The following is a 20139-nucleotide window of genomic DNA, read 5'->3' on the forward strand; positions in this document are numbered from 1 at the left end:
CAATTCTGTAGGTAATCTTTTGTATAAACCAATAGTTCAAATTTAAAATTTAGAATGGAAATGCAAATCCACAAATTATTCTGCACCTCAAATACCTATTGCTTCTTTAATTCACGTTCAACTGATTTGACTTTTCTGCACTGTTAACAGAAATTACCAGTTTGATAGACCTTAGATCTTATAAAAGCAAGAAAAGCATAATCACACTTTTTGTTTGAAGGACATCTTTCTGCTGTGGCCCTTAGACGAAACTGCTGTTGGCCAAAATGAAACTAATTTCTATGCCTTTTATTATGGAGCAAGGTGAACGTGGGCCAAGTACTTGTGATTTCTACAGGCCTGTTAAACTGAGAGGCGAGCGCTCCTGTGGGAGTGTGGGTGCTGCTGGCTAAGGGCACAGGCTGAGCAGGCTGAACTCCCAGGACCCCCCCTGACACAGCATGCTTAGTGAATGAATAATAGTTGCTATGATCAAACGGACTGTTCTGGCACAACTGTAGTCTGACCTCCGTCTACACACTTGCCTGAGCAGTAACTTTAGTTATTTTACTTCCAGTTTATTGTTGGTTTTGCCTCCCCTGCACTGGTGTAAATTAGACTAAATGTCATTATCTAGATCAGTCAAGTGAACAGACTGTAAAAATTTCCCTATAATATAACATTTAGCAATAGTGGAAAAACAATGAAACGTTAGAGTTCACGTTGGAGGCAGCTGAACTCCCTGTTTGGTCTTGAAGCCTTTTTAACATAATTTTGTGACAGAATTATATAAAGACCTTGGAATTATATTATATTATATTTTATTATATTATACCAAGCACTATTCTTACGTTTATCTAACATATCTTGTGCCTTGCTCGGACACTGGTGTGCATGCACACAATACTTGAAAAAGAAATCCCAAATTTATGCTGGAGGAAGCATAAAAAAGCAGCACACCAATGGTTTGTGTCCTTGCTGTCTTACCCCGTGTGTCGGTGGATGTGTGCATGTTTGTGTGAGCAATTACACACATTCATGGTTCTGAGTACTGAGATGGCCTGGGGCTAAAGCTGTGGTGTTGACATCTAATGCAAGCAGCCGTCATTTCCCAAGGAACACAGTGACCTCTCCTGAGAACATATTCTTCCAAAAAGCAATAAATCAATTTCCCAACACAGCTTGACATTTCTCCACAATATTTACTGCTTAAATTGAACACAGCTCTTAACATTTAAAACTAATTTCAGATTAGTAATTAAATTTATAGTGTAGTTTCAATCGTACATGGAGATGGCAGTGAATTCACTTGTATTCTCAATATTGATATAAGGATGCTACATGCTTTACTGCTCAAGTCCCATTTTGCCTATATGCCTATATGCCCATATGTCCTAATTCACATGACTGTTATAAGAAAGCAATGCAATTCCATGTAAAATATAAAACAGAAAATCTCAATATATAACCAAATCAACAAATGTTGTATGTTCAGACTTTTTAAATTAACAATACTGGTTACTGAATGTCAATAAAAAAAATCAGTGCAGTGCAATACAGTTTTATATTTATGGCATTTATAATTTTGTATTGTCACTGTTGTCACATTTTCTGTTTTCTACTTTTGCGAACTTAAGATTTTCCTCTCTTTTTTCATGGCAGAATCCCCTGAGACCGAGGCAGCCATGGATTTAGGAGCATCTGAAGTCATGGAGTCTGAGGTTCTTTATGACTGTGTGATCTGTGGCCAGAGTGGGCCTTCTACTGAGGATCGTCCCACTGGTCTAGTAGTTCTTCTCCAAGCATCCTCGGGTAACTGCACTTTTCAGATTCTACCTCATAGAGTTTGTATTATATTTGTAGGTATAATACGCGCATGGAGCCCGGCAAGGTAAAATTAAAAGGAGGAGCCCTTCATTGGTATTTATGATTTTTTTTTTTTTTTTTGGTAATCAGGCAAAAAACAAGTCTTCATGTCACCTTTGCTCCACCATATTGGAATCAAGGTTTTAATAAGCAGTTTAACTATTGTTTTAATTGGGTCATTTATCATTCACGTTGATTCCTGCTCCCTTGTACATGGAGCCTAAGGTTGTAAGAGGCAATTTATTTTCCATTTTTGTATGCAGGGAGGATCACTCACTGTCACCTGTTAAAAGCACTTTTGATTAATAATTAGTCAAATTGTAAAGGAGTTCAGACGGCTCTGACCTCAGTGTCTAAAAATATCTTGTAAAATCTATTTCCAATGACCAAGAGCAGGTCTATTGATTACATTGTCTGTTCTGACCAGAACCCATTATCATTTAAAGTTCTATGCTGTTCTATTGTGATGGTATTGCTGTGGTGTGAAATTTATCACCATGTACATTTTTATTTTTTTGAAGGTAACAGCAAAGCATCCTGTATAGCTGCAATAATTACTTAGTTATTAAGTCAGTTGATGGAAAATGAACTTTGGGGATCAAGTTACTTATCAAGCAAAAATACCAAACCAAGGAATCTGGTTTCCATTTAAAGCCATTTTAAATTGAATATCTTTGACCTTTGTCTATTCTGAAATAAAAAGTTAAATGGAAAAAAAAATGAAGGCAATGAAGAAAATGAAGGCAAGAAAATGCAGCCCTTCCTCACCACTCTTGCCTTTTTTTTTTTTTTATATATAAAATAAATACATAATAAGATAGACAGATTCATCATCATTCACCACTCTTGTTCTCTAATTTCTTGTAGTGCTCGGACATCGCTGCCAAAACCAAGAGGCTAAGAAGCTACCGACAAGTGATGAGGAGCACATCTATCCCGTAGACACATGTGGAGTAGCTCATGATGTCAGGCTCACACTCATGCAACGGTTCTTCAAAGATGTGGGTGTATTGCAGAAAACATTATCAACTTTACACCAGAGTGAGAAAAGGCTGAATGTTTTTAGAGCACGAAGGAATATGGATTTGTGTGTGTAAATGAACAGCTTCAGCAGCTCAAATCAGAGTGTGCTGATCCCGTCTATTCATTTTTGACACTGGGTTTAAATGCATGGAACAAGTGTAGGATGTCGGAGGGTCATTGTAAATTAATACATATTAGAGAAAGAGCAGAATAAAGGTGCATAAACCAGTGGGAAAGTAAACAGTCAATGATTGCACTAGTGCTGTGCATTCACTCTTGTTGTCAAAAGAATTTTATATCATAAACATAACATAACAGACTCACATAGGGTGTTTTGTTTTCACTTTGTGGTATGGTGATTTTAAATGTAGTTTGTTAATCGAAACACACACAAACACACACAAAAAATATTTTAAATAATCAGCACCACAAAATACAAAAACAGAAGGTGCAGGAGTTTGAATGCTTGTTTGCATTCCCTAATGTGATTTTTCTCTTTTGAATTCTGCAGAGTTCTTGTCTGCAGTCAGTGTCGATAGGCTGGGATGGGGGCGTCTACGTCCAGACCTGTGGACACACTCTGCATATAGATTGCCACAAGTCATATATGGAGTCTCTGAGGGTAAGTGAAAGCTCGGACCTTGTAAAGTAATGAGTTAATGGACAGAGAGCTCAATTCCAATCAGTGGCAATCTGTAGAGTTGATTAATCACTAAAGTCATTAGTCAAGTGATTTATAGTTATAACAGTTTCTTCCTTCTTAGCAGTAATTACAGCTACTTAAATAGATCTTCTCAGCATATAAAGTTTTTTTTCTCCTTTTTCTGTTGAATTATTATTGTACAAGTTGATTTATAATTTTAGTGTGGATGAAAATGACCAGAGGCCTAAAAACCACATTTAAAAAAAATATTTTCCAAATGTAGCAGGTGTTCGTTTACTTTTCAAATACTCTTCAATCCTTTATGCATACTTTTAAAAAGTTTATCATAACTTGCCTCTTTAAAGATCTGTGTAAAGGTCAAATTCATTTGACCTTTTATGTGTCTCCCCCCCAGAATGACCAGGTCCTCCAGGGTTTTTCTGTTGACAAGGGCGAATTCACTTGCCCACTCTGTCGACAGTTTGCCAATAGTGTCCTTCCTTGTCGCCCCGGGCGGTCTACAGAGGCTGGTGCCTGGCACATGCCCACAAACAAGAAGTTGTGTGTGCTTGTAAAGGAGGTAGAAGATCTCCAGGAGAAACTTGGCCTTTTCCCTGTAAGTTTTCAAAGAAGCCAGGAGTTTATTACTGCAAGCACAGTATTTTTTACACAGCTGCGCTTTAAACACGGTCAATTCATTAGTGGCTGGTGGATAGACAGTGATTGTAATTAGTAGAAACATTCAACTTACAGCAAATCATAGTTGCTTACTGATGCAGATGCAAACGGGGTATTTAATTCCCTCAAGAATTCCAAAACAAGCTCCTGTTTCATCAAGCACCTGCCATTCTTGAAGTGTTAGTGTTTACCAGATCTAGAGGTGCAATTTAGTTCCTGATCTGATGAGATGCATGGATAAATGTAATTTAAAAATGTATGTTATTACCTATATTTTACATGTTTGCAACTTTGCTGTATACTGTTCTTATTTAGGTTACAATAGGCAGACTATGTCACCAAAAAACAAAACAAAAATACTTTTGAGGCAAACTTATTTGAACTGTGTGCTTACAAAGGGACACTTCTAGAAAGCAGCTTCTTTTCAGGAAAAAAGTCACAAATGTTAATATTATTATTAATGTTACTGAATTACAGCATCTGCAGTGTGGATAAATTTTTGCCCTCATTTTGCTCTTAATTCTTTTTAAAGACGGAGTCAAACTTAAGTAAAGAGATGGAGCTGGTTATCAAGGACATCAAGAACACCACTCAGAAGAAATACATGGACTATGGGAAGAATCCTGGCTCACCTGACAATGATTTCCTCTTCATGTACTCAGTGGCAAGGTAAGAGCACAATCACGCTGTGATTAGTTTGGCCTCTGCTAAAAGAGCCTTATTCTTGGGGTTAAGGTTGTACATTGAATCTTTGTTTCGTAATTGTAATTTCTAATGGAGTGCAGAAGTCCAGACAATACAGGGATTACTCAGATTGGGTAACACATGTACTATGTGGCGTTGTCAGTTTGACCCTGGGACAGCCTCAAGGTCAAAATTTTTGGTTGTCTTGATGGCATGCTCCACAATGTCACTGCATAAATTCCCTAAAAAAGATTTTTGTATGGCAGCAGTAATGTCAGGTAATTTCATACCTCAGATTTAAATTACAGATTGCCGCTGTTGTAGCAGCGACTAAAATTTAAGTCTTGTAGTCTTGCTGGAATTTGGCCAGGACTGTTTTTTTCCCAAAGTTGTTCACAGAGCTGTGTGCCTCACTGACTGTCTTAGAAATGTTTTATTCTGCATATCTGAGCAATGGCTTCCTGATGGCTCCTTTGCATCAGGAAGACTCCAATATTTGGAGAGGGTGATTGGTGTTGGTTAACGAGAAAGATAAAGCTTTTCAGTGGATTTGCACCAACTGTGCTGGTAACAAAGTCTGAAGTGAAAGCTTGTGATTTAGTATAGTAGAGTTTATTTATTGTCATTGCACATAATATACAACAAATGCTCCTTATGCATACAACCATGAGCTTTGGTTATTGACTTTCACATCATAAAATAGATGACATTGAGATACACTGGTGACATTGATTTGTGCACGAGTGTCAGTGTTTAGTAGAATTGCGGCTTCTATTTGCGAAATGAAGATGGTTGATGTTCATCAGGAAAACGCTCTGATGCTTCCACACATGGGCAGGTGTTGGGCTGTGATTGTGGGAAAAGCCCAGAGCATAAAGGAGGAATCTTATATCCTATTTAACCTTGAATCTTTTCCAGGACCACATAGGAAGAGCTAGAGAATGGAGCTGGGGAAAAGAACACTTACTCTATTTAGCCAACTGTTACCATAATCCAGTTCTGGATAGGTGCTCATTATTTATGGTGGGCCTTTCTGTCTGGAGTATGCATGGTTTTTTTTTGTGTGTGTGTGCGCGTGTGTGCGTGCCACGGTTTCCTCATGGTACTCTGGATTCCTCTAACAGTCCAAAGACATGCACATTAAAGTTAATTGGTGGCTCTAAATTGCCCATTGACATGAATGACAGTGTTCACAGTATGTCGGTAGCGCAGTAGATTGGCAACCTCTTCATGGTGTATCCTTCCCTTGCCCAATGTCACCTGAGATTGGCTCCATCACCTCCAACAACTCTGAAGGATAAGCAGTATAGTTAAGGAGATGAGATGAGATGGAGGAGCTCAATAGTGATCCTTGAACCAAGTGGTGTTAAACAAGAATATTCATGCAGCTAATGTAATAATCTGATTGGCCGTTTTATTTTGTATTCTTCCCTTTTTGAGGCTCTTGAGAAGTCGTCGTGGGTGTGCATCAGTTAAGTCAGTGACTTGGCTGTATTGGTTTATCTCTAAGTGATTCTGTAGGGCTACTGACCTCTAAATCTACAACACTCAAGCTTGGAGGTCCTCTACCTATGCCAGGGGTCTCCAACTCCGGTCCTGGAGAGCTACTGCCCTGCATTATTTAGATGTTACCCTCCTCCAACACACCTGATTCAAACGATAAGATAGTCATCAAGTTCTGCTGAGGTCTGATAAGGAGCGACTCATTTTAATCAGGTGTGTTGGCACAGGGAACCTTCTAAAACCTGCAGGAGAGTAGCTGTCCAGGGCTGGAGTTGGAGAACCATGACCTACACCATCACATATGTATTTTACCCACATTCACACACCATTGTTTGCTGAGACCAGTAGAATAAATGTATAGTTGCTTTCCTTATGACTTAAGGCCAGCTATAAGAGTCATAGTGTGTAAATGTGTACTCCTAAAAGGATTCTTGTACTGGAACTGAAATTCAATACTGCAGTTGGTGTATAGTACTTGTAGCAAGTATATGGATTGCTTTGTTGTTTTTTTGTTTTTTTTCCCAAAGTTGTTCACAGAGCTGTGAAGGTGTTTGATTTGTTTTCTTCATATTTCTCATTAAGCTGTTGTATGGGTCCTGGAATTGGTACAGAGAACAGTGCTTTTTGAAGCAGCATCAGCAGTATTGTCACTTAAAGTTGCAATAAAGTTGTGTTAAGTTTTGATTTATCTTAACTTGGTTCTGACTGAGTATAGATTTATAACAGCTTCTCAGACAGAATTTCAGGTGGTCTTTCTTTGGCTTGCTTACTCCCAGTTGCAATTATTCTCCATCCAAGACAAATATCATGTGTCTACAATGTGGCCATGGCCATGAATCATAATTGCATGTTACATCTACCCATCCTCTGGCGAGGGTGATTTTGTCCCTTTTGTCAGGTGTTTGTGCCTCTTTAACAGAATGGTCACAGGTATGAGAAATGACTCCCCCCCCCCCCCTTTCACATCAAGGTTTCCAACACCACACCACTCCTGCTCCAACAATTCTGCCCTTCATAGAGCATAACTATTTAAACCTTTTGCCCACCCAATGCTGTGATTCCTTCAGGCCTCCACCTGGAACAGAAATATCCCCTGAGTACGTCCGGGTGCCTGTTGGCTCTCTGAACTTCAATGAACAACGCAAATTGCCTGAAGTGTGGAAAATGCCTCTGTCACAGGGCCGCTCTTATCAGCAAAAGCCAGATGGAGCTTCACCGTAGCTGTATTATCTATGTGAAATTACTTTTACTCCCAGGAAACCCAGGGATTTACCCCCACCTTCTCAGCCCATAGAAAGAAATGGCCAGTGGTGTGATGAAAACTGGCTAAGATCAGCTCTGTTTTAGTAATTCCTATCTGTTTTCACCATCTATGTACTTTGTAAAAGGTTTAGTTTATTTTTCTCACTGTTTTGGGATTAGGGAATGGAAATTCAGGAGTAAAATGTGTTTGGATATGCATGGGAAATGCACATTGGGGATTATGCGTGAACAGTGGTTGGAACAGCTTTTATGCTAATGGACCATCTTTTGCAAAATCAGTCTTAGAAAGCTGTCATTTATTTGATACGGAACTTCTGCTGCAGAACAGGCACATTGAAATGACAAATGGCTTGACTAGGCAATATTTTTCATCTTTCTAATCAAACTGGTAAAAGAGACAGGCTGTGCAACCAAAAGCTGAATATGAAGATACTTAGCCAGGTACCGGTAGTTGAATGTGCTTTGCTTTAATGATTGGGCTTTAAAGTCGCACTGCACCCCAAATTTACTATTTTTGAATCAGTGATTCATCCCATGTAACCTGCAAAGAACATAATTCTGGCTTCAGAGGCAGTAGGTCAGGCCAATTTCACAAATCGCTTTCCAACGCTAGTTAATTAATAAATAAATGAATAACCATGAGGATTTTTTTTCCTCATGACTGATTTACCCCCCAAACATCATAAATTCAAGTGATACACAACTTAATTATTGCTAAATAAACATTTTCCAAAAACATTCAAATTCAGTGTCACTGGCTAATTCACAATCACTATACGTTAATGTGCTGGTACGATTTGAGCAGTAAGTTTAATATGTTTGTATGTGGGGTCTTTTCGTTTATTTATTTTTTTTTAATGTGCTCCTTTTTATTTACTATTTGGGCTCTGCTTCGTCAGGACCAACCTGGAGTTGGAACTTGTCCATCGGGGAGGAAACTTATGTTCTGGAGGAGCGAGTGCAGCTGCCAAGCGCTCATGTCTCAGTAAGTACTTACCCCTAATCTTTTCTATCGCTTATTTGAAATTCTATCCAATGCCAAGTCCACTAATATCATATATGTTGAGGAAATTGGGTACTCTTTCTCCTACATTATCATTTAATGAAATTAAGATACCCTTTGTTTAAAAATAAATAAATAAAAGAAACTATTTCACTTCATGTAATTAATGTCCTTACAATAAAATGAACAGCATCCAGTTCTGACAGTAACAATTCAGCAACATTTTTTCTCTTCTCTTCCTATTCATATATGCTTCAATTGTAATGTTATACAAATGTCAGGTGCTGAACTATGTATAATCTCTGGGTTTTTATTGACCTGCATTGTTTTCACAATTTTTTTTCCACATAAAATCATTCTTTTACTGTTTGATAGTGCAAATGGCTGTTACAAGGTGTCTGGGGAGAAATGGGAAGGGGAAAAAAAAACTAGATACAATTAGCAATGGCAGGCAGGGACACACACTGTCACAGGTGAGCTGTTGGGAGTTAGATGGGTTAAATGAAGCAAATTAGTCAAATTATGTTTTAGTTGATTGAGTCACAACTTAAGAAAGTGTGCATCCAGGTGAAGATGAAAGCTGAAGCCGTTAACTTCCAAATATTTAATATGGTTGGAAAATCAACAGTTTAAATTCATTATTAAAATAATTGTAGATGAAAGTCCTGGGTAGCACAGTAGAAAATATGGAGATCTTCAGAGTGCATCCTATTTTCTGTTTGTTTAATTATTCTCTCAAAGTTCAGGCTGCTGCAGTGAATAGGCCTGTCATCCTTGAGTGGCTGAAAAGAGATTTCACACTGGAGGTTTGCCATTTTTGAGCTACATTAACCATGTACCCATCCTGAAAGCCAAATTTACTCAGTGGCACTACATTAGTGTTCGGTCTTAGGGGAATGGATCTGAAGGAAACAACAGACGTGTGCTAACTGTGAGAGTCCATGGGGTTCCTAAGCTGATTCTCCAGTTGACATTTGTTCACTTCAACTGATGAGGATACGATGGACCACGGAGGCAAGCTGCCTGCAGTCCCCATGAAACAGACTAAATTGACTCTAGAGAGTCCAGTCTCTGAATAACATGTCCTTGGTTTGTTTGATGGCAAATATTTGAATTAATCTTGGAAAAAATACTACTATACAGCGGGTTGACATCATCTGTGTCAACTTGCACTACTTGGTAAGTGTATAGAGCAGAATAACATGCTGTAATTGGAGATTTTTAGTAATGTCAGAAAAATATCCTTTCCAGGCACTTGAATTAAGTCTCTTCGATCTGTATGTATGTTGACTTTTTTTTTTTTTTACAGGGGTGGGAAATTACAGCCTTGATTGTTCACCCTTTATTCAGTTTCTGATTTACCTTAACTTGCCCCTCAGCAAATAAGAGTAGTAAGTGAAGGGATGAAACAAGCCACAGAGAAAACAAATGGGATGCAACCACCGCCTGACAGTCTCTCTTAATGCTGTCTCTGTGTTAACCTGTGGAGGGCAGTGTTGCTCTGCGTATTGATGGTTCACACACTACTCAAATTACTGAGCTGATTATTGAATGCATTTTGGTGCATTACAGTATCATAATTCCCTGTAAAATAAAATCGAATACGATTAGTGTTGCTCATTGGACATGGTTTAGGTTATACAGAAGGCTGTGGCATTCACCTAAAGGTGACAGTAAATGGAACAGATTACGTTTGTGGCACTGCTTCCAAATACGGATATGTGATTTAAATCTATTGCATTTTTGCTATTTGAATTTCTGGCTGAATGTATGCTATCAGATCAGTAAACAGTAAGTTTAAGTAGGCTGACTTTTTTCTGGACCAGTAAAAAAAGACTGATATATCTCCACACACAAAATACTTCTGTAACATCTAAAGTATTGCATGTGCTGCTGTTAGCTTTAATGTTGTGAATTTTGGCAATTGTTTGTTTGCTGTGCACAAAGGGGTTGTGAGTTCTTCTGCTATTAAAAGCTAATGTGTACACGAGAGATGGCGTGTGCACAGGAGGTCTCTCTTCATGTTCCATTAGTTTCACAACTAACAGGTGTGACCCAACAAAATACTTGCTTGAGGCTATCAAATTTCACCATGCATCCATCTGGCCTGGCCTGGTTTTATTGTTGGTTCAAGTCAACTGCTTATGTGATCTGATATCCGCTGGCTGCTGATGGTGTGTGACAATGGACACTTAGATAAAAAGGAACTTGCTGGTTTTGTTCCTGTGAGGGTTTGTTGGCCATAACAATGATATGTTTTGTTTTTTCAGATCAGCTGTTCCATGTGCTGGCCATGCACATGCGTCTGTACAGCATTGATTCGGCCTACAATCCTTGGACTAAGCTGACTCAGATCACACAAAGCAAAGAGGCAGAGTGAGTGACTTTCTCTCCTAAGTACTGTTGTGAGCTGTAAATCTATAAATCTATCCATATGCCGCACATACCTGTCAGTTTCTACTTTTCCTCCCTCTAATAAACATGCAATCAAAGCAGCACTTTGTCCTCTCCCTTAAACACCACCATTTCCTCCTGCCCCCAACAGTTTTTCCTTCACACAAAGACAAGCTAAAAACAGAAAAGGGAACATGCGTGGTTTCCATAGATACCAATAATTGCTGCATCTGGCAAATTACCGGGCACTCCACAGAGAGCAAAACGACCCTGTCAAATCCACTGCACTGAAAAAGACTGCACCACACCGCACCACCACGCCATCCTCAGCTCCCAGCTGTCCACCTAGCTTTGACACAAACCCACACTTAACAAAATACAAAAGACAAAGTTTTTGCTTCACCCACGCTCTCTTTTTTGTCTTAAATCACAACTGACCAGACCATGCTGTTTAATGGACAGATGTTTTTTCGTTGTTGGTTGGAGTTGCAGCACTTAACAATACAAGATGAGCTCTGACGACGTTTCCTCCCTTTTAGCATTGCAAGACAGCTTTTAGACCTGTTACTACTAAAATGCCTATAGCTATCCTGTAGTCCCAAAGGAGCCATTTGCTGTTTAAAAATACTTTGTCTGGCTTTTAGGAGGGGGCACTGTCATTGACACCCTTAGGCAGTCGACCTGATCCTGTGTATTTAAAGAGGACAGAGAGAGATGTTTCTACATTGAGGGAAAACATTGCCCTGGTATTTTTGTATTAAAAGAAAAAGCATACAGGAATGTATGAAGATTTTGCAGCGTGCAAGTATAGTTTGTATGCAGTGGTCTGAGCAAGGTTGAACGCTCTGTCCTCTGAGGTTTTCCTCCAATGCACAGTAGAATTAACCGGTGAGTGCTCTGGTAATGGAAGGTATTATTCTTTAAGTGCAGTTCCTCGCATTCAAACTCCCAGAGGCCTTTCAAGAGGAGGGAAGAGATAGGAACCTTGCTCAATTGTCATCAGAGGAGAAGAAATTTAAATGAAGATTACACACAATATGAATATGTAACCAGGGGTGAAGGAAGTTGGTCTGGAAATACAGAGTGGAGCTTTTAGAGCTATGTATTTGTTAAGCAAAATTGAAATTATAAACACAGCAAGACCTTTGCTCTCACACCTCGTCAAATGTGAAATATAGGACAGGGCTTTGTTCAAGCTTTTAAAGTCGTGGCTTTTGAACATTCAGGAAAAAGAGTCACAGGGCTCACATGTTATTTGACATCAGGCACAACAAAGACATCAAAAAAACTTTATTTAATGGCAAAGCAGATGTGAAATTTTCTGCTCACCCGCAAGTTCTATCCCTCTTAGATTTTAAAATGTGCTGTCTGGATCAAATGTGTAATGAGCAAATTCATTATAAGACTTTCTTGTCATTTATGTTACAAGATTTCAGCTGCCTAATACACTAAAAGTCATTTGAATGACGCTCCCATGGCCTATGAGGGGGGGCACAAAAAACTTTATGAATACAGATTAAAAATTTAAAGAGGGTTCTTTTTATCTGCTTGAATGATAAATTCTTTTTCTATGTTGATCTGATCTGAGAAGAGTAGATTCTTCCAGCTCTCTAATTTACAGAGTTTTTTGTTTATAAAACTTTCTTTTGTGCATAAAAGAGACTGGCTGAGAGAATACATTTTTATGACAACTGAATGGAAGGAGCAACAAGATTTATAGATTAAATTTCTTTCTGTCACCTTTTTACTTTTATTTCTTTTATTTTATAGATTTAAATTGATACTTCAGCCAGGTTCCAGAAATATCACAAAAACTGCCTAATAAACTTGCCGTTGTGAGTTTATTAGGCAATGTTATGGGGCTGCTTATTAGGAAGTATGGTCAATATTTTCCATATTTATAGTGGATTTATAACTTCAGTTAAAGAGAGTGCCTTTATTTTTACTGTTTACATGAGCACATATATGTACTCAAATTAGCACATCATTCTGGTGTTTTGGTTTTTTTTTTTCCCCCCTTCACAATAGCTTTTTGACAGTCACGTGTAACTAATGAAAACTCTTGCTTGTTTTGCAGTAGCTTTGATGAAGAGAGACCTGAGGTGCCCATGCTATTCCGAGATGTCCCATCCCTCCTTATTATCTTTGTGCTAACAATGCCACAGCCTCTGCGAAAAGGTACAGTTTTTCTGTCTGCATCATGACACTGCATGAGAGCAGGGGCTTGCTCAGTGGCTGCTTCACAAGGACAACCCCATTTTCAGTGACAATCAGGGCTGAGTGCAGGAAAGAAGCATTACACGTCTCTTATCTACGCTCCTGTTGCTGCTTTTTGACTGTGAGGATAGAGGAGACATGACACTGGTTATGGGAGGGCTGCACCTCCTTCATGTGCCCTTCATCTGAGGCTTGTTGCTGCACCTCTTCCATCTCAATCCTCAAAAGGTGGGGTGGGTGGGTGGGTGGGTGGAGGAGCAGCAGCCGTAGTGAAAGCTCCTGCCCAACACCCTGCAGCCATGTGTAATGGGAGGATCATCTCATTGATGACTGAATTAGGTTGACCACTGGCAGGGACAGTAAGGACGCTTGAAGAATGGATAAAATTAATCTACTGGTTGACACCATTAACAATACAATTGGATATTGTTTCCACGATTATTTTTTGTTTGTCTATTAAGGTCATGTTCCTTAATAGCCCATTGTGCATCATTATTAGAGGTTCTACAATGTTAAAGGAGATAAAAAAAGAAAAAAATAAATATTTTAATTTTAATAATAATATCTTAATATTGTTTAGAGTTGTATTTATTTTTCAGTGTGCCAGAATGAGAAAAGCACATAAATGAAGCTCGTGTAATGGAGCTAAATGATATGCACAAAGGGATTAAATGGGATTACAAAACCTTTCTTAGATTTTTTTTTTTGTTTTGTTTTGTTTTGTTTTGTTTTTTTTCCAAAGAGACGTATGATTGGTCAAAAAGGGCCTTTATGCTTGGCAGTGAAAATGGATGGTTCCTTTTATAATTCTGCTGTTTGGTTTAGTGAGCACCAGATTAGCACTCTGTTGTTCATATTTTAAACCAATCTTAATATATTTCTGACTACATTTCCACCCGAAACGCTTTAATTATCCTGCACACTCTTTAAAGCCAAATACAATCTGCTGTAAATAACTGCTTAGCTCCCTCTATGAGATTTTTTTATTCTGTTTTAGATTTGTTTTTGTTTTTTAACCTAACCCTAACACATACTCACAGTGTCATTATCTCTGCCTGTGTAGAACATTTTTCATGTGTGGTGAAGATGCTGTACAACCTGCAGTTCACTCAGGCTCTGGCTGCACTGTCAGCCAAGTTCAGTCCTGAAGAAAGGCAGGCCTGGAGCACATCTGGTGCACTCAAGAAGGTAACAGTAACATAACAGTACAATAATGATGGCATGCAGGTGCTGATTCTACTCTTTATTTTGTAGAATTGAGCTTCAGCCCTTTTTTTCTTTCCATTAAAGGTCACATTTACATTTGGTGCTACTTAAAAATGCTATTCATTTGTCATTAATGTCAAACATGAATGATACATTTTCCAAAAACATTTCATAAGCTGGTTTATTTATTTTTTTATTTTTTTTTTACTTTTACTTTTAGCATTCATGGTTATTAACTTGAAAGCTTCTTATTTGCATTCTTGCTTCCTCAGGGAAATGTGTAAAAAAACACTGACATTGTCTATGTGGGACCCAGGCATGAGACAAACTATACTCGGTTACCATACCAAATAAATCAGGATACCATAATTACAAAATAGTCTGAAAACACATTATCCAGACAAGACAAATATTTCCAAAGCATGTTTAAAAGACAAAAATCATAAAACTATGGTTGGTCTACAACTACAATAAATCATGGTGTCGGGGTATTGAGATTAATAAAGACCTTTCCAATTTCATTTGTGTTTTCCACTGCTGATGGTATCAATCTTCATTATTCTGAAAAGTTTGATCGCTGGAGAGCGTTGCATTAATCGCCAATCTGTCTTCAGTCTATTAAATCGGTGTTCCTGAGTTGCTTGCTTGAATTTCAAAAGACAAATAACTGAAGCGTTCCCCTCTTAGGGAGTTTTCATTCATAATGGAGACCTGGATCACTGTCATGAAAAGGAATGCAGGAGGAGGAGCTGCCACTGAGTTGGATTTCAACCGTCAGAAAAACATCCATATTTGGTAGAGCTCCATTATGATTAAATTGAGGTTGAAGTTGAGGTTAAAAAAGATATAGTCTGAGCAAAGATCAGAGCCTAGAGGAAGGAAATCCAAGGACTTGTCATTCCTTTCCTATAAATCTTTCACAAAAGACAACAGGCGAGATAAAACTGCTATTTTATATTCTATCACCTTCAGCTTGATAAATGCTTGCAGCATATCCTCTTTATAAAATACCCCCCAAACCAGTTGAATTTTTATCAGAACATATATTCCCTAATGTCTCTGCCACTTATCAGATGGTATATTATATAGAAAGAATTACTGTCCTCTGCTTATTCCATATAAGTCATTATCGTGCCAGAACAGCATCGCATACAAAGGCCCAACTGAAACGGTAGTGTCATGAATTTGCCACGAATTGCTGCTCTACAAATTTTGCGCCTTCACCACAGAAAACTCAACTTGCTATGAATAAGGCGTGTATTGTCTGAACTGCACCAAACTTTGTGTTTGATTAGACACATCAATCTGCCTATATTCAGTTAAAAAAAAAAAAAAAAAAAAAGCTGACGATGGACTTGAAATCAGTAAAAACAACGTGTGTTAAATGTTCTCCCCTCATTTCAACTTAAAAGTACAATTAAATAAGTTGAAGCATCTGTCTGTGGACAGATATGAGTATTGGTCGTAGTATTCAATGTTTAACATGTTGACAGTATAATTAAATTGAGCTTTTTGATTTTTCTGCCACAGAGTGCTACGAATGCTGAGAAGTCTTTTGAAGCGCTCCTCTGTCATGTTATGAGTGAGCTCTCTCAGGACAGGAGTGTCTACAAGGGGAACACTGAAGAAACATCCATGGTGAGACATTAAAATTACTGTCTACAAGAGGCCCCTCCCTCCCTTTCTTGCTGTCTGTTGGCCTTTCCTTTTCCCTTAGCTCTTTTTCTTAAACAATGACTTTGCCTGGACCCTGAGGGATGGTGGTCTAATATTTCTCGTCGTCTACTGGGGAGATATACATCAAAGTATTATCGGTGAACTGTTTATTGATCAAGCGTTGCTCTTTTTTCCCCCTCCAGCTGAGCTCCAGTGTGTGGTCCCCACAGTCCATTGAGTTTAGCCTCCAGCAGTTCTGCCTGCCCTTCCTTCGCCTCTCTTGTCTCCTGCAGCACCACCTCTATGGAGACAACCTAACTGGCTGCTTGGTATGAAATATCATAAATCTTATTTGACCTCCTTGAATTGCCCATGTATCATTGTGGCAGGAATAATCACATTTCCCTTGCATGAAATTAGATGTGATTTTATTTTGGTAAAACAAAGTAAACTCTCTAGCTGTCTTCTTCCTTTGTGTGTCCTCAGGAGGAGGAGGAGTTTTCATCCTTGGCTGTGTGTTTGGGGCTTTTACCTTCAGCCCTTCAGCTTTCTAACACAGTGCACAGTGCCTCGTATCTGGAGTGGCCAGTCAGCGCCTTTGACTTGGTGACACAGTGGTGTGCTGAGGTTACAGGGCTCTCTCACATGCAGGCTGAACAATCATTGGTAAGTGTGCGGATCTCAGTGAGTGTACAAAGACTGTGGGGTCATTAAATATTTAAGGTTCTTCCAAAATAACAATCAGTTCAGCATATTGCCTAAAGAGAAATTGACAGCCTTGGAGTTTCCCTGTCTCAGCATTATAAAAGTGCTAAGCCCATATTTTAAACTAGATGTGATGCCTATGATTTATGTAACTAAACTGCTTTTGACACTTTGTGTTTATCTCCAACCTTGATTGACAAGGTCCTTAGCTGTTACTGTCTGACTCTCAGAGGAGACAGACTGCACCACGAACCATATGTGCCATCACTCATCATTCAGCATTAGTCATTTTGGGGAAAACTTGGAATGTCTTGTGTGTAAATGTATGTTGAATCATTAAAATATTAATAATACTAATAAAAACATATTTATTGTATCTTATAGCTGAATGTCAGGAGATCCAGGTAGATTTATTTAGTATAGGTTTACACCAACTCAGTTTTTCCTTTCATCTTATTCAACAGTAAAAACAAGGAAGTCCAGTCAGTACTTGTAGTCAAAGACTAAAGTTAAAATTTTTTTATGACAAGTCTCAGGATAAAACTTATTTGTGACTTTTGTCTTTGTTCTCCACTGAAGACTTTGCTTGTACAAGATCCTCTGTGGGCAGCTCCCCGCCTTCTGCAGCTACCTGACAACTACAATATCATCTTCCAGTACTATCACAGGAAGGCCTGCACTGCCTGCAAAAAAGTGCCAAAAGACCCTGCACTCTGCCTTGTTTGTGGCGCTTTTGTGTGTCTTAAAGGCGCATGTTGCAAACAGCAGGGTATCTGTGAATGTGTTTTGGTAAGTGCTTCAAAGCAGGGCCTTGTTATTATTATTATTATTAGTCTGTATGTAGATTATTAATTTTTTAAAAAACTTTTTCACTGTGTTGTACACAGTTGTTGTCATGCTCATTTGTTGCTTGTCACTTGTAGCACTCCCAACATTGTGGCGCAGCTACAGGCATCTTTCTGCTGATAAATGCCTCAGTCATCATCATCATCCGTGGACATCGTTTCTGCCTGTGGGGTTCTGTTTACCTTGATGCTCATGGAGAGGAGGACCGCGATTTACGGTACAAAACCTCATATGCAGCCACGAATTACATAATATTCTGCGATGAGTTCCATTGTACATACTTAACACGGTGTCTAGCTATACTGCTAGCATATGGATTTTACAAGTAGCATACAGGAAATCAATATCAAAACAGTTGAAATCCTCTTAGCTTGCTTTTTGAAATACTTGTTGCTGCAGTAAAAAACACGGCTCTCACTCTTGTTCTCCCCTATGGCCTCTCCCCAGTCGTGGCAAGCCTCTCTTCTTATGTGAAGAGAGGTATCGAGTGTTGGAGCAGCAGTGGGTTTCACACACCTTTGATCACATCAATAAGCGTTGGGGGCCTCACTATAATGGACTCTAAGATCTTCCAAAGTCCACTGAAAACAGCATCCTGTGACTGAGAAGATTTTTTTTTTTTTCTGGTTTATGTGTCTGCCTCGATCAAAATATTTGGGGGTCTTAAACGTGATAAACACAAACATCCAGTGAGGGTTTTGCTGCCACAGCCTTGGTTTATGTGAAGTTTGGTGTACAATCATGCCTAAAGATTAACACGTGTGTGTATTTAAGTGATTTATTGTGTGGTTTTCAACAGGGAAAAACTGAATTTGGAAAGATCTAAATAAAAAGCACAACTTAGCCCAGAATTTAAATTGGTTTGCAACAGGCTTTTGAAGTCTGTCATATTTGTTGGGGTAAAAAAAAAAATATATATATATATTAAGTGCTGAATGTCCCTGCAAAGTTTGATTACTTTTTGCACCATTTATGATGATGTTAATGCATATCCCTTTTATTTATCAAAATGGGCTCTGCTGTGCTGGCATGAGTTTAAACTCCTGATGAGTGTAGCATTGTCATTGCAATGTGCACTCATTGTGTGCTGACGTGATGGTAGGCAGGACAAGTCCACCCATCAACAGAGTATAGAGTTTTTTTGCAAACAAGCAAAGGCTCTTTTTATGGGTCTAGTTGCAATCCATCCTCAGGAATTATTTTTTTTTGTTTGTTTTTGCTGTTTAAAATACGTTTTAGATATTTAAATAAATGCTGCTGCTCATTGTTCAAGTAAGTAATTTTAACTTTTGTGAAGTTTTTTTTTTTGTTTTTGTTTTTTTTTTCCTAAAGTTGCGCTTTGAGTTTACAGTAGATGGCTGGGAATGTTGACTCAAACTCACTTTAATGTTTAAGGAGGTATGCGGTCTCCTCATTATGCTCACTACAGTTTTTGTAGTCCTGCCCTGTCTGTGCTTTTTGTTTCTGGTTGGCTCTGAAGAAGAAGCCCAAATTCCTACTCCTAAGGTGGCTAAAATTGCAAATGGTCTAAGATTCACTGTTGCTGCTCCACAGAGGGGAAAAAAGGAAGAAAGAAAAAAAAAAAAAAACTGGCGTCAAACACACAGAATTTAAGTAGCATAATGTTAAAGGAGTGTCATTGCACAAATCTGAATACCACATGAGTGGGGACATTATATTAGTTGTGTCCAAATATTCTCTCAAGACATGAAGCCCAATCAAATGGAAGTTGCTTTTGAGAAAATTATTCTTGATCCTTCTGTGCTGTCAGATTTTTTTTTCTTTTGCTTTTGAGTGTTGAGGCATAACTACAGTACAGAACATTTATTGTGATGACTATCCCTTACTCATGCATCATCTAGCTGTGATTTATATTCGCATTCCAACATTACAAGACTATCGAACTTGAGTATCTGTTAAACACTGCATGACATCCTTTAAGCCACCATTATTTAAGTGTCTTAGTTACTTAATTTTCTGGTTACCATCCTTTTTTTTTTTTTTCTCTCTCTTAAAGAGAAGAAATTGATCCAGTCGTGCCTGCAAGATTAATGTCACCCCCCCCAGTCCCCTAAGTGATAAACAGCACAGTGCTGACATCCCTGATGTCTGGCTGTGAAATGGGCTGCATTGTACTACGTGAAGAAATCTTTAAGGAACAAGCTAAAACTTGAAAAACCTCCTCTTGAATTCATGCATGCTGCTTTTCTGTTTACCAGTTTCTCTTCTTTGGGTTTTCTTTTTTCTTTTTTTGCATTATCCACTTTGTAAATGACCGCAACCAAATAGCCAATGAGTAATGGGTATAAATTGTAACGGAAAGCTCTTGTGTGTTCTCCTGTATGAATGAAGAGAGAATACAGTATATTACTGTAGGTGCTGACTCAAACTTTCTGAGTTTGACCAGAAAGTATGACTTGGACATTTAATGCAAAATGTAACATATGTGAATAAAATATAAACACACTGATTT

At 38.5% G+C, this 20139-nt stretch overlaps 1 protein-coding gene across 3 annotated transcripts in view; it reads left to right on the forward strand.

Moving 5' to 3' along the window:
• ubr3 (ubiquitin protein ligase E3 component n-recognin 3) overlaps nucleotides 1-19299 on the forward strand; it is a 33948-nt gene extending 14649 nt beyond the window's left edge. For 2 of the 3 annotated variants that reach the window (XM_029530024.1, XM_029530026.1), the window contains 15 exons: nucleotides 1642-1791; nucleotides 2713-2846; nucleotides 3380-3490; nucleotides 3927-4127; nucleotides 4722-4858; nucleotides 8539-8624; nucleotides 10913-11018; nucleotides 13114-13214; nucleotides 14317-14441; nucleotides 15990-16097; nucleotides 16319-16444; nucleotides 16602-16781; nucleotides 17400-17609; nucleotides 17744-17883; nucleotides 18114-19299. In XM_029530024.1, coding sequence (XP_029385884.1) covers nucleotides 1642-1791; nucleotides 2713-2846; nucleotides 3380-3490; nucleotides 3927-4127; nucleotides 4722-4858; nucleotides 8539-8624; nucleotides 10913-11018; nucleotides 13114-13214; nucleotides 14317-14441; nucleotides 15990-16097; nucleotides 16319-16444; nucleotides 16602-16781; nucleotides 17400-17609; nucleotides 17744-17883; nucleotides 18114-18231 — 2033 coding nt within the window. In that variant the 3' untranslated portion in view covers nucleotides 18232-19299. The remainder of the gene's footprint in view (nucleotides 1-1641; nucleotides 1792-2712; nucleotides 2847-3379; nucleotides 3491-3926; nucleotides 4128-4721; nucleotides 4859-8538; nucleotides 8625-10912; nucleotides 11019-13113; nucleotides 13215-14316; nucleotides 14442-15989; nucleotides 16098-16318; nucleotides 16445-16601; nucleotides 16782-17399; nucleotides 17610-17743; nucleotides 17884-18113) is intronic. The other variant, XM_029530025.1, reaches the window with a different exon arrangement.
• The last annotated feature ends 840 nt before the right edge of the window (nucleotides 19300-20139 follow it).

Source organism: Echeneis naucrates, chromosome 21 (genome assembly GCF_900963305.1).
Source record: "Echeneis naucrates chromosome 21, fEcheNa1.1, whole genome shotgun sequence".
Taxonomy (NCBI): Eukaryota; Metazoa; Chordata; class Actinopteri; order Carangiformes; family Echeneidae; genus Echeneis; species Echeneis naucrates.